General features: G+C 42.1%; 3 protein-coding genes across 3 annotated transcripts; all 3 read right to left on the bottom strand.

Moving 5' to 3' along the window:
- Positions 1-176: 176 nt before the first annotated feature.
- Positions 177-2,533, bottom strand: med28 (mediator complex subunit 28). The gene is made up of 4 exons (XM_048263594.1): positions 2,338-2,533; positions 1,542-1,608; positions 1,306-1,418; positions 177-731 (listed from the first exon to the last, which is right to left on the bottom strand). Exons 1-4 carry the CDS (start codon positions 2,500-2,502, stop codon positions 534-536), a joined length of 543 nt encoding a protein of 180 aa, XP_048119551.1. The 5' UTR covers positions 2,503-2,533; the 3' UTR covers positions 177-533.
- Positions 2,534-2,633: 100 nt separating this feature from the next.
- On the bottom strand, positions 2,634-6,569 carry lap3 (leucine aminopeptidase 3). Its single transcript, XM_048263581.1, has 13 exons — positions 6,347-6,569; positions 6,091-6,206; positions 5,948-6,002; positions 5,729-5,834; positions 5,435-5,594; positions 4,902-5,066; positions 4,654-4,812; positions 4,402-4,526; positions 4,211-4,299; positions 3,924-4,026; positions 3,660-3,739; positions 3,433-3,545; positions 2,634-3,270 (listed from the first exon to the last, which is right to left on the bottom strand). The coding sequence occupies exons 1-13, from the start codon at positions 6,437-6,439 to the stop codon at positions 3,084-3,086; spliced, it is 1,551 nt and encodes a 516-aa protein (XP_048119538.1). The 5' UTR covers positions 6,440-6,569; the 3' UTR covers positions 2,634-3,083.
- A 485-nt stretch (positions 6,570-7,054) lies between these two features.
- On the bottom strand, positions 7,055-8,341 carry clrn2 (clarin 2). Its single transcript, XM_048263412.1, has 3 exons — positions 7,989-8,341; positions 7,495-7,674; positions 7,055-7,323 (listed from the first exon to the last, which is right to left on the bottom strand). The coding sequence occupies exons 1-3, from the start codon at positions 8,239-8,241 to the stop codon at positions 7,055-7,057; spliced, it is 702 nt and encodes a 233-aa protein (XP_048119369.1). The 5' UTR covers positions 8,242-8,341.
- Between the last annotated feature and the right edge of the window lie 2,899 nt (positions 8,342-11,240).

Raw genomic sequence — 11,240 nt, forward strand, 5'->3', positions numbered from 1 at the left:
CAGAAACGGTCACTGCGCCCCCTACTGCCCTGGCATATCACCCGCATTCACCCACAGTGATTTCTGATCTAATAAACTGTTGTTTTGCTATTTCATTCATTTAATTTATATAAATTTTGAGACATTTGATCTGGAAAAAAAAACTTAATAGAAGTAAAAAAGGTATCAAACACAACTACAGGTAAAAATTTATTGTGGACAATACAAAACAGAATGTCAAATATTTACAAAAACGTAAAAATGACAAACAATTGACCAAAAATTAGAAATATTTTCCGAAATGGGCATTTACTCTCAGAAATGTCTCCCACACACTTGCATAATCCAATACTAGCCCTATTAGGCATGCCATGGCATCCAAGATCTCCAAAAAAAAAAAAATTGAGAGAAAGACACCCGTAACTATCAGTATGCCATTGACAATCCAGTGTCACCAAACTGACCTTCCAATGTCTGTTCATCACCTTTAGAGGAGCACTCTGATGTAGTTTTCTAGCATTCTTACAACACAGTTCAAAAGTATATTCTGTGCCTCAGTTGGGTTTCATGGGGGCAGGAATGTTGGCTGAGGCTTGCTCAAGAAAAGCCAGTGGACCCTGAGGGAGCTCTGTTGGACGCTTGTGCTGGACATTGATATCTTCCAGGACCTGCTGCCAGTTGTGGATTTTGGCCAAGTGCTTTTGGATCAGCAGCTCTTTCCGCTGGAGCTCATTCCGCAGTTCTGATATGTCCTGTTCCAGGGGGTCAATAATCACAACAATTCACAAGGAGCTCAAACTTCCACTAATGCTTTCAGTTCACTGCCATTTCAATCTGTTACCGATCAAGCCACATGTCTAGCTCTTCTTGGCATTAAAAAAAAATATATATATATATATCAATGTCTGAATTCTGCAAACAAAGTCTCTGGGCATTTTTTTGGCCAGCAGAGAATTCGTTCTTGAACTGGTTCCATTCAGACTTTTTTTTTTTTTTTTTTTGTTTTTTTTTTAGTGAACCAAACCTATTCTGGGTCATGGTGTTGATTTTCTAATTCCTTTGCCTGTTTGCATTCAATCACAATAGCCTACTTTTGCATTACTTTGCACATTTTCAATTGGAACACTTAACACCCAATTACACATTACCATTCTCACAAGACACACAGCAATAAGAGCCAAATATTACATGGCACACACCACTAGGGGGAAGAGCACAACCCTACAATTTGCTACAATGGTGAGGGAAGCGGGAAAGTAGCACCTGTAGGCTTCATTTACCAATTCTTTGAAAACATAAAATCTAATCTAATCTAATCAACTTTACCTCTTTCTCCACTTGTTCAGGTTTCTGTACAGAGAGCTGCAGCCTTTTCTGAAGAAAGAAGCATTCGGTCTGTCTGGCGACATCCAAGAACTTCTGGATACACTGGTCAACACCTTAACAAAAAATAACATAAAACAATTAATGATAACCCTTTCAGAAAGTCATGGAAGAGGGACGAATGCTACTAGTCGGTAAGCTGATGGTAACAAGTTCACCTTCATGTCGTATTAACTCACCCGTACGAATCTCCTCTTGATCTGTTCCATTTACGTAGTCTTGACTCACAAGAGAAGCAAAACATGCCTGTAAACACAGTTATAGGTTACACTGTCAATATGGTACTTGTTTCATTGCATTGTCGGAGCCGATATTCAGCATTTTTATACATGTTGTTCGTTCCTGATTGATGTTGTGCAGCCCCTCAGTCAAGGAGCGAAAACTTAACGTATTGAATATGTTGGGGTCACAGAGTGAAAAATGTGAACCTCCAACAATGCCAACATATTGTTTCTTTACCTTCATACGTTTTTTTTTTTGCAGAATACTGCAGGGCTACCATGCATGCCTGCAATCGCACTTGTCATTATCAAGTGTGCAACTTGCAGTTATGAGATTGACCATAGAATTTTGGCTTTTCCAGTTACCACTTTTGTGGTGTAGTTTGCGTTTTTGTCAATTCTGACACTACGGTTTTAATTCACAGTAAATGTATATTCATTATAAATACTTGGCCATGCAAACAATTGGTATCACTAATTAATCCTGAAAAAAGTAGGCCATCAACGACGTCTAACGTTAGCGTTGTAGCAACAGGCCCTATTTGATGCCTGTGTTCACTACCATCGGTAACGCTGGCGTGTCATGCTTCTTTCTTTCGCCCAGTGTGATGGCAAGCAAATGCAGTGATCTGATCTCTTGTAGACGGAACTACAAAGGCACAAACGTTCAGAATGTCATGTTTGTCAGTTAATGTTAGCTATTGTTAGCATTGTAAGCACAGTAGCAGCACTGGCTAACGTAAAATGTACCCACCTCGAACGCCGCCTCTAGATCGTCAACTAAAGTATTGCTACTTGATCCCCTGGCGCCGGGAGGTCCGGGAAGCATACCAGGCTGTCCAGGACCACCGGGACCTCCAGAGGGATGTGGTCCGGACTGTTGCTGACCCAGAAACATACCACTCATGGATGAAGCCATGATTGTTGAATGAAAACGGCTTGATAATCATAAGGTTCTTGACAGTCTGAAACCACTATCGCCCCCTACCATTACGGAGGTTCGACTGATACCTTTCAACATCACAGGATTTGACTCGAAAATATTAAGAGTAAGAGTGTACAAATATATTTATTAACATGTTCACATTATCATGCTCCTTATCAGAACCTCTGTGCTACTATGAAACTATATAAACTCAGGTGTATAACAAATCACTGTCATAGCATGAAGGCCTTCCTGCAGCATGATTTAACAGACAATAATTGAAGTAATGACAATCATTTTACTTAATCATATTCACTAAAATATCATGAGTACATCCTAACTATCGTATACAAAGATATTCCAAAAAGTACAGAGCTATGGTAACAATGGGATGAAATCGCAAGACACATATGACATTTTGTCTCTTTGAGGTCAGCCTAGTGCTGTGAATTCAATCAAGGGCCATGCACAAGTCCATTCAACACAATTAAGTCACTTTTGCCACCAGATGTACAGCACTTCACAGAGTTATGAGATCCTGGGACTCCAGAGAGGTCATTGTGGCTATAACCCTCTCAGGTTTCACAGGCAAGACCAGCTGCAAACTCCACCAGTGTGCGGGTGGGTCGGCCAGACATCCCCTTACGCAGGTATGGCACCTCATCCTTATTGGACATCACCCCAGCGATGTCCAAATGGGCCCAGTGGTCAGCAGTCACAAACTCCCTAAGGAAAGCTGCAGCTGTGCAAGCTCCACCAGACCTGAGGAACACAATGCATTCTCATATCAAGATCTGTTAACTCAACTTTGTTGTGAATATATTATCATATGATAGAAGCAGTGAAAAATGACTGATCTGCCTAATCAACCTTTGCCAGATAATGTGTGTGTGACTGACCCACCAACCGAAAGAAATTACTCACCGACTATATTTTCCAATGTTATTGAGGTCAGCCAGTTGGCTATCCGTCACCTGTCTGCTGTAATGCTGAAAGAGAGGCATCCTCCAAACTCGGTCACCTGTGATAACACTTGCCTGAAACAAATCATGTGAAAACAGACTGAAAATGGGGGTCCATGAGTATGCATGTGTGCATTATGCTTGTATGGCAGTCAAATGCAGAAAACGTGCAGTCTCATGAGCCTCTACCTTATGTAACTGTCCCCACAGCCAGTCGGAGTTTGTAAACACCCCTGCAGCAGCTGAACCCAGCGCCACATCCATGGCCCCTGGGACAGAGAGCAGAAACATCATTTAAAACACAGCCACGTCAGCTACGACCATACCATACCATCTTCCGACCTGCTGTACAACAACGGATTTGACTGCTGCCCCCCAAACGCCCCCATCATTGCACATTGTTTATTGTTTAGACCAGTGCACATTGTTTATTGGTTACACCAGTGCACATACCTGTTAATGTGGCAGCATTTACTACGGCCCTAGGCTGGAAGCTGTGAGCGTAACAAAGCGCATCAGCCAGAATGAGCCTGCCCTCTGCATCAGTGTTGTCCACCTTTGGGTCCGAACCGGAGTTAGAAGACAACAGACAGGTTAAATGTACTCAGAATACTGAATATACCACACACCATGACAACAATGGATTAGATATAAATAATCTGCCGTCATTACAGTGACCTGTACTACTCAAGCACATGTGCAGACAAAACATTTTGTTGTTATATGTAAGGCCAGAATACCTGAATAGTCTTTCCGTTCTTTGCTTTGACGACATCCCCTGGTTTGTTGGCATTACCGCTGGGCATGTTCTCACACAGAGGAGCCAGACCTGGCAAAGCAGTCCACAGTTTACACTGCACCATGCATCACCTCCACACACACACAGTATTATAACTGAACCTCTGTTCAGGCAGGAATGAAGGTGGCCTACCTACGATGTTGACTGGTAACCTCAGAGCTGCTGCCGTGACGATGGCGGAACACACGGTGGCAGCACCACCCATGTCTGCCCGCATGGCATCCATGCCTGAGGGAGGCTTCAGAGAGATACCGCCACTGAGAGTAGAGGTGACACACACACACAGACTATATTTACCAAGCAAAATGAAAGGAATTTCAAAAGGTGGCAGTAGAACTTCTAGACATGTTTTAATATTGCCATTATAGTAATGTTAGACTTTACCTGTCAAAGGTGATGCCCTTGCCCACGAGGACCAGAGGTGCTTTGCTGTTGTCCGGGTTGCCGTTGTAATGGATCTCCAAGAAGACTGGGGGTTCGTCTGAACCTTTAGACACACTCAGAAACGCTCCCATCTGCTGCGCCTCAATCCACGGCTTTGGTCTGAGAGAGCAAGAGGCAGACTGAACTAAAGTACTCCAGGTTAAAAGAGATGAAAAGCCCTGTTAGAAGACCATCTTTGCAAGCAGTACCTCTTGTGGATGATCACTCTGTCTGAATAGGGTGCGAGCTTGTGCTCGATAGTGTCAGCGAATACTGTTGGGGTGATATGGTTTGCTGGAGCCTCCATGAGCCACCGGGCCAGGTTCTGTCCCTCACCGTAGACCACTCCTTTCTCCCACGCAGCGAGCTCTGTGCTGAGGTCAGAAGGAAAGAACTGTCAAATGAATCTGCCATTGGTGCTGATTCTGTTCGACCCGCTAAGAAACATTATTATGGTGCAAGTATATATGAGATAAACTGGGCTAACCTTTACACACACACACAGGCTCGGTATTGCCAGCAACCTGACAATACTTCAAAATAAAATTCTGTTTAAAATCTGACAGTTATTAACAATACAACTTTTAAATGTCTTTTGCTTTTAGATTTTTTATGCTTTATCAATACCCCAGTGTCTGTATTGATACATATTGTTACAGGAGTGCATCATTAATATTGCAATATCAATTATTTTAGCACAGGTCTAACACACACACACACACAGAAGTAGTCACAGCTCTACCTTCCATGTAGCCGAGTAGTGACTTTGAACTTCTTATTGCTTTTGAGGTCATCATAGTCAAAGAGGCCGAGCAGAGCACCTTCTGCAGCCGCCTGACCATCACCACATGGGTCCACCTCCACTACAGGCACCTCCAGGTCCTGGAGCACCCGACAGCCAGCTACACAGACACCAAATAATTAAATCCTAACACAGCAAAGGCTACTTGTTTCATACAAATCTCATTATACCACCTACACACTCTCTCACACACACATACACCACACACGCACTTGAGGGGAACTGAGGTCTCACATGACACAGCAGCTCTGATGTTCTCCTTGCAGCTGTCCCAATTTTCTTTTCCACAAACCCCGGCTGAGTCGTTGCCGAGGCCTACAACTACCACACTTGGGAAGTCCTTTTACCAAAACAAAAGGTACAATTCGTGACATATTTGTAATACATTCGTAATACAGGTTTGAAAATAGTTTAATAGTGTATAGATTAATTCCAGTCAAAAATAGCTGTTACCTCATGTAGACCATAAAATACGCGACTCTTGCCTTTCTTGACAGGAGGGCCAGATCTAAACAAAAGAAAAGTTTTTTTTTTCACAACAGCTCCGTCGGATAGGGCGTAACATTTTAAATTCTTTGCCACCGAGTTAACCTTACATTGAGAGCATCTGACTCAACTTTCCCGATAGGTAACTATCAAATGCTGCACCCGCCTCCGTGAAACGTGCGCTTTCACCATTCTTCTCTTTTTCATAAATTCCCAAAACCAGTCCCTAAAACACCACGGGAAAGATAATTTCATTAACATTCAGTATTCGTTAGCTTTGATGAGCATTTGACTTTACTTTGACAACATTCCTATTGCCAGGGCGAACTAGGTAAGTTACGAAGCGTGATGTTAGCGTGAACTTACTTTTTTAGCTTCCCTGCCCTGAGTTGCTGAGAATAACCGACAGTTGTGTCTCCTAAAAGCAGACAGCACCGCTTGTCTGCAAGGTGACAACATTCTCCACTCGAGAGAAACAGCCGTAATAAATAAACTTAAAAATTCAGGCCAAATATATCATGAATGAGTTACATGTGTTCAATCCAAAAGGTTGACATCTCCTGCTTCCAAATCCGACCTCAGTGTGTCGCACAGTTATTACGTCTGTGTAAACCAAGGCCAGTGCGCTCTCTACCAATAATACACCAGCGCCACGAACTGGTTTAGCGGGGTTTTGCTGAAATTGTAAAATAAGGCAACATGTTCATTACCTCGTCCAATTGTCTATTATCTAGATGTTAGGCTGTTGCAGAAATACTTTTAAAAATGCATACTTTAAAGAAAATAAATAAATAAATAAACAATAGCATTCCCAGATACAAGTCAGCCTATGCCTAGGCTATATCCTGACAAACTCAGTGTTAGGCCTAAGATGTTCTTTTTATAGGCCTAGGCCAGTAGGCCTGCATTCAGGGTCTTGTTGAAAAGTTAGATTGATCTGCAATGCAACTATCATAATGGCAGACACAACACATGGCTATGAATTACACTATACATTTTTATTACACATGGAAAACTCACGTCAGCGTTTATTTACATTTTGTACTGCAAATACATCTTTCCCCATATCACTGCTCAGTATAGCAGGTCATCTGCAGTGACTGTAGGCTCTTCAGGTTTCTTGGTCTGTATTTTGGGTAGGTGTATCTTACTCATGGCCACTACTAGTATGTTGGCGCCATGTAGAGCAGCGCTGGCTACACACAACCAGAAGGAGAACCCAAGGTCCTCTTCCAAAACCACTAACTGGAAGAAGCTCTCTTTGTAGTTGGCCACTCTTTCTGTCAGGTTGTGATGACACACTGATGCTAGGAAACAAAGAGATGCCAATGACCCAAAAAGACCTGGAAGGAATAGAGCAAGTAAAAGACAGAAACAGAGAGAGAGAGGCGACCTGTGTTACACAATTTAAGAACTTAAGGGTGGTAGGCCTATTCAAGACATACCAAACCTGAACCTCTTTATTACAAATCCCTGACTTTTCATTTAAATACAATGTGGTGAACACAACAAACCTGCAATAAAGTTCCAGAGGTACAGCCCAAGTGGTCCTTTAATAGACTGGTATGGCACTTTCCTGGCATTGTAAATGCAGAAAGCTAAACTGACAAAAGCAAAACCTATGGCAACAAATATGAACAAAATGACAATTGCATGAAGTCCTTCATTCAGTGTCTTCACAAGTTTGGGGAAAACTAGAAGATAAAAATGAAAATAAACACTATATTAGAAAAAGACATTGCAGATCATTGCACCCTGGACTTGAAGACCAAAAATCAATGCAGATAACAGGGCTGCAGTTTCCATTCTGCATCTTGCTTTGTGAGACATATAGGTAATGCATTGCAATGGCAACTAGCAAATGATAATTGTAGGCTATGCCATAAAGCACTATAAAAGAACATTCTCAGAGTATAAATGAAACTGTAAAAGGTTAGCAAATAAAGTAGGGTATGCTTAGAGACATCAAATAGTCTAAGCTAGATTAATCATTAATCAAAACACTCACTGTAGATTTTCGACCACCGGATTCCTAAGCCACACTTCCTAGTTTTTCCTCCCTGGAAGAGACCAAAATAAATGTCTCCGGTAAACTGCACCAGTTCTGGACTAGAGGCGTTAACCAGGTCCACTCCAGTCTTGCATAGAATGGTCCCGGTCACCCAGCTTTCACTTCCCAGCGCTACTACCAAGACCACGGTGGAGGTAATGCAGATTATAGAGCCAAACGAGAACACTATCTTCTTCCACAGGCTTGGCATCTCAGTGCCTACGGACGGCCTGCCCCATCCTGGTTATGTCGAGTAACATGAATCCATCGCGCACTAACCAGCACTATGCGTTTGGGCCCGAGGGTGCGTATTGAGAATCAGGCATCCAGAGATCCATATAGTCATAGCAACATAAATGGCAATAGTCCAGTAATGTCTAGTGATGAAATAACTACCATAACATGTGTCCAAATACATCCATGTAAAGGCATGCACGCGACCGCTACAAGAAACAAGTGGAAATACTATCTAAGGCGGTGTCACGGATCTTTTTTACCAGCGTAGGAAACCTTATCTGCGTGCTTGCGCTAGGGTTGCCTGCCAGGGACTTTAATTGCTTACGCCCGACCTCATCTCTTGTCACCAATGTTTCATACTCCATACCGGCTTTGAGTCATTTAATTACGATGCAATGAAATCTCTTGAAATACCAAAGGCAACATTAAGCTTAACAGGTCCATAGTGAATGATATCGTCCCATCGCTATGTGACATGTCGGCCTTGGCTAGCAGTGTGAGACATGCCCTCTCTCTCTCTGACCTGTCGTTTCTGTCTAGCAGACTGATTCTCACAGGTCACAGCGCACTGCTTATGGGCATGAGGACAGTGTCCGGATTGTATTAATTAAGTATCTCCATTACCAGGCGTAGCCTATAGCCTCCTAGGATAAATCATGGGTTTTCCATTCAACGAGTCTGAAAGGCGTACGATACGTGTTGTTGGTGTGTCCAGCCTTTGCGTCGCTTTCACACATCCAACGACACCGAAACTTGCCTCTTTTTTAGTTTAGTTCGTTGTCCAAGGTATGTTTTAAATGATAGTCTGGGTATGGGCCAGGTCAAACTTCAAGCAAACTTTAAATTTCAGTGATATGCACCAAAAAAATCATGTCAAATAACATGTTCGGTTTTTGTCAGTCTGAAACTGACAAAACTGAAACAAAAGTCTTGATTTTGTGTTTAGGCCTCCGTGGCGATTTTTTAATCGGAAAGCGTAAAGTAAAGTAAAATAGGTCTTTCTTAAAAGCAGGCCTACACCACTGTATAGTCTAAAATCATAAAGCAAGATTAATCTGAAGGCCTTAATCAAGTTAATTTTAGCACCCAGGATAGCTCACACGCACACGCGTTATTGTGAAGGGCAGCAGTGAAGCTGTTTAAGATGTTGTGAGTGTAGTTTCAGGCTTTATTTGTGCATATGCATTTTGAAACGTATGCATTTATCGCAAAGATAGCCATAACTTAGACTTTGAGCCTCCAAATAAGTACATGAATGGCTCTATGTTACAAACATGTTATGTTACAAAACATGGGTTTGATCCTTGCATTGAATTGGGGAATGTCATATTACCCACGTCTCTGCAATGTCATAATGGCGACCCGTTAAGCTACACTGTGAGACTGCTTCACCTGGATGCTTCAGCAAGGTGCTTCATTGCTTGGATAGCCTACTGGATAGCCTACAAGGTCTGGAGTTTTTTTTACCACTAGAGGGAAACCGCCGCTGTCATTAGGCTATAGAGTGCCAAAAAAGCATTTATGAAAATATTGTATATTCAAGTAGCCTAAAGACTGCATAGTGTAATGTTCGTTATTTTAAGATTAAATTCGGATATGCTATGGGAGGTAGTTTGAATATGAGCATGCTTCACAAAATGTTGGATCAAATTGTCATGGATCTAACTGAGGTCCTCTTGGGAGCCGTTTACTCTCCGTTACTGCCTGGGTCATCACAAATAAGCCAAGGGAGGTCAATGAGAAGTTATTGCCCTTGGCAGTCTCTTAACCAGCTGCAGCGAGTGATTGGTGTTGCGGTTTGTTATGGGGGTTATGGCTTTAATGCATGCAGGAGACGGGATGCTTTTACGAGCATAGAGACAGACCCATCACGGCTGTATTAAGAGCGGTTTGTTATGTGGCATGAAAGATACTACAACGATATTTTAGTTGTTTATTCTCTTCCCTTCCCAGCAGTTCTTGTGTCAGCTTTAGCCTACACTAACACCCTATGTCTCACTGCATCTACCTGAGTGCACTCGCATGATGGTTGGTTTAGAGACCCTCCAGTGTCCTCCGCTCCTCCTAAGTCTTTAGATTAAGTAGATTTAGCATGGTCTCCATTAGTAATTAACACTGTGAGCAACCAGGGTGATTACACAAAGCATGTAATCCTGTTACTGATTAATCCAAAACAATAACAAGAAGATCATCATTATCAACAACAACAGATTAATATGTTTATGCAGGGGTTCCAGGAAAGAAGTTATATCCATCTACTTCATGCAATAGTTTACACAGGCACTGTAATTAGGCCAATATTATCATTTGTCATTTATTATTAGGTTAGATATATGATATTTAAAAAAAGTTTGGAGAATATGAAAAGTCCATAAAGCCCAGTCGTCAGAGGAAATACAATGCACAATAGAGACGAGATTAGCATGACTGCATTTGCAGAAAGGTCAAATGGGTTCACACTCACAGACTCACACTCTGGATCAGTGAAACAGCCATGATGGTGAAAGTCTATAGAGCCGCGCCCCAGATTTGAGCAGAGGAACACTTAAAAGCCACAGAGGTGATTGCCATATAAACACATCAGTCACATCATCATCAATAGTAGTATCAAATGGCTGACATGAGCTGCAAGGGTCAAGCTGTATTGCATGGTCAGCAGGAATGCAGCAGAACACTTTTATGGAATTATGTTCTGGTCAAATCAGCCGTGTACATAAACTACATCAAGGAGAGTGTGAGATCAATACAATAACATCTCAGTGCAGAGCAGCTTCTTGATGTGATCTTGTATGCTAGTTGTTGTGAGTAGATACTCATGTTGGAAAATCAATCCCACACAAAACTTCTGAAGTGTGTTGTTTTTTGTTTAGTCATATGAGCAGGCCTAACACACAGGTGTTCTTCTCTACATTGTTGCTAACCAGATGATTTCCGAAAAACAGAGATAGCATACAAAATGCAAGCCCACTGACA

The sequence above is a fragment of the Alosa alosa genome, chromosome 1 (assembly GCF_017589495.1).
Source record: "Alosa alosa isolate M-15738 ecotype Scorff River chromosome 1, AALO_Geno_1.1, whole genome shotgun sequence".
Lineage (NCBI taxonomy): Eukaryota > Metazoa > Chordata > Actinopteri > Clupeiformes > Clupeidae > Alosa > Alosa alosa.